This window comes from Penaeus monodon, chromosome 22 (genome assembly GCF_015228065.2).
Source record: "Penaeus monodon isolate SGIC_2016 chromosome 22, NSTDA_Pmon_1, whole genome shotgun sequence".
Lineage (NCBI taxonomy): Eukaryota > Metazoa > Arthropoda > Malacostraca > Decapoda > Penaeidae > Penaeus > Penaeus monodon.
The window spans coordinates 34,358,160-34,359,033 of record NC_051407.1 but is presented as its reverse complement, the minus strand read 5'-3'; the positions used below and the strand labels follow the sequence as shown (position 1 = coordinate 34,359,033).

At 39.0% G+C, this 874-nt stretch overlaps 1 protein-coding gene across 1 annotated transcript in view; it reads right to left on the bottom strand.

The window, feature by feature from the left end:
* The window catches only part of LOC119587096 (glycine receptor subunit beta-type 4-like), a gene marked incomplete in the record, with an annotated part of 188,116 nt that overhangs the window by 126,464 nt on the left and 60,778 nt on the right, over nt 1-874 (bottom strand). The window contains 1 exon segment of the mRNA XM_037935845.1: nt 72-139. Coding sequence (XP_037791773.1) covers nt 72-139 — 68 coding nt within the window.

Here is an 874-nt window from a genome sequence, read left to right as displayed (position 1 = left end):
AAACTGTTGAAAGATTATATATCTATTAAAAAATCCCTTTTTATGCCATCAACATTTCGAAGACTACTTACCATGGAGTTTGGGTCGATGGATCCGAAGCTCCTGATGTACAACTCGCAGTTGACTGTCGTGGCATTGTCTGGAAAATAAAGACAAAATATATTATTACACATCAAAGAAGTACTTTCGGCTGTACTGAGTTTTAATTTTAACCGCATTCAGTGTGTACTGACAAAGGAAATTAACCTCTTCATCGATCTATGAAAAATCAGTCAAATAAGTCAATGAGTTTGTTTACCTTGATCAAAAATTATCTGCTATAAATAAAGGATCTGTGGCAGTCAAATGCATATTAGGTTTAGGCTGGACTACCATTGAAAAGGACAAACATCCCCTTACCTCTAAACGCCTGTCACTACACACTAAAGCCCAAACACATAGGACAGACATGTTACTGTTGGTCTCTAAGGGCTTGAAAATATGTAAACTAGAATACAAAGCTCGGTAAAACAATCGAAATATTTCAAAACGATTTGAAATTTATGACATTCTGGTCTATCAAAACTCCGTCTATAGAAGGCTTGGTTGAGGGCTCGAGAAGGAGAGGTAGACAGTCCAGACGGCGGTCAGACAACCTTCACAAATGGTCTGGCCTTGACCTAGCAACGCTCAGCGAGACCACACAAAACTTCGTTCTTTAGAGGAGAATGACCAATGGTAGTGGAAAATCGGCTGCAAGTGGAGCTAGTGCAACATGATGCTGTATTATTCGTTCAGGGATTTTTGAGATAGAAAAGACACCATAATCTCCTTTCACACCCCTATTTTTAGTGTTACACACAACTCTTCTTGGGATCATGGATGCATCATTCAC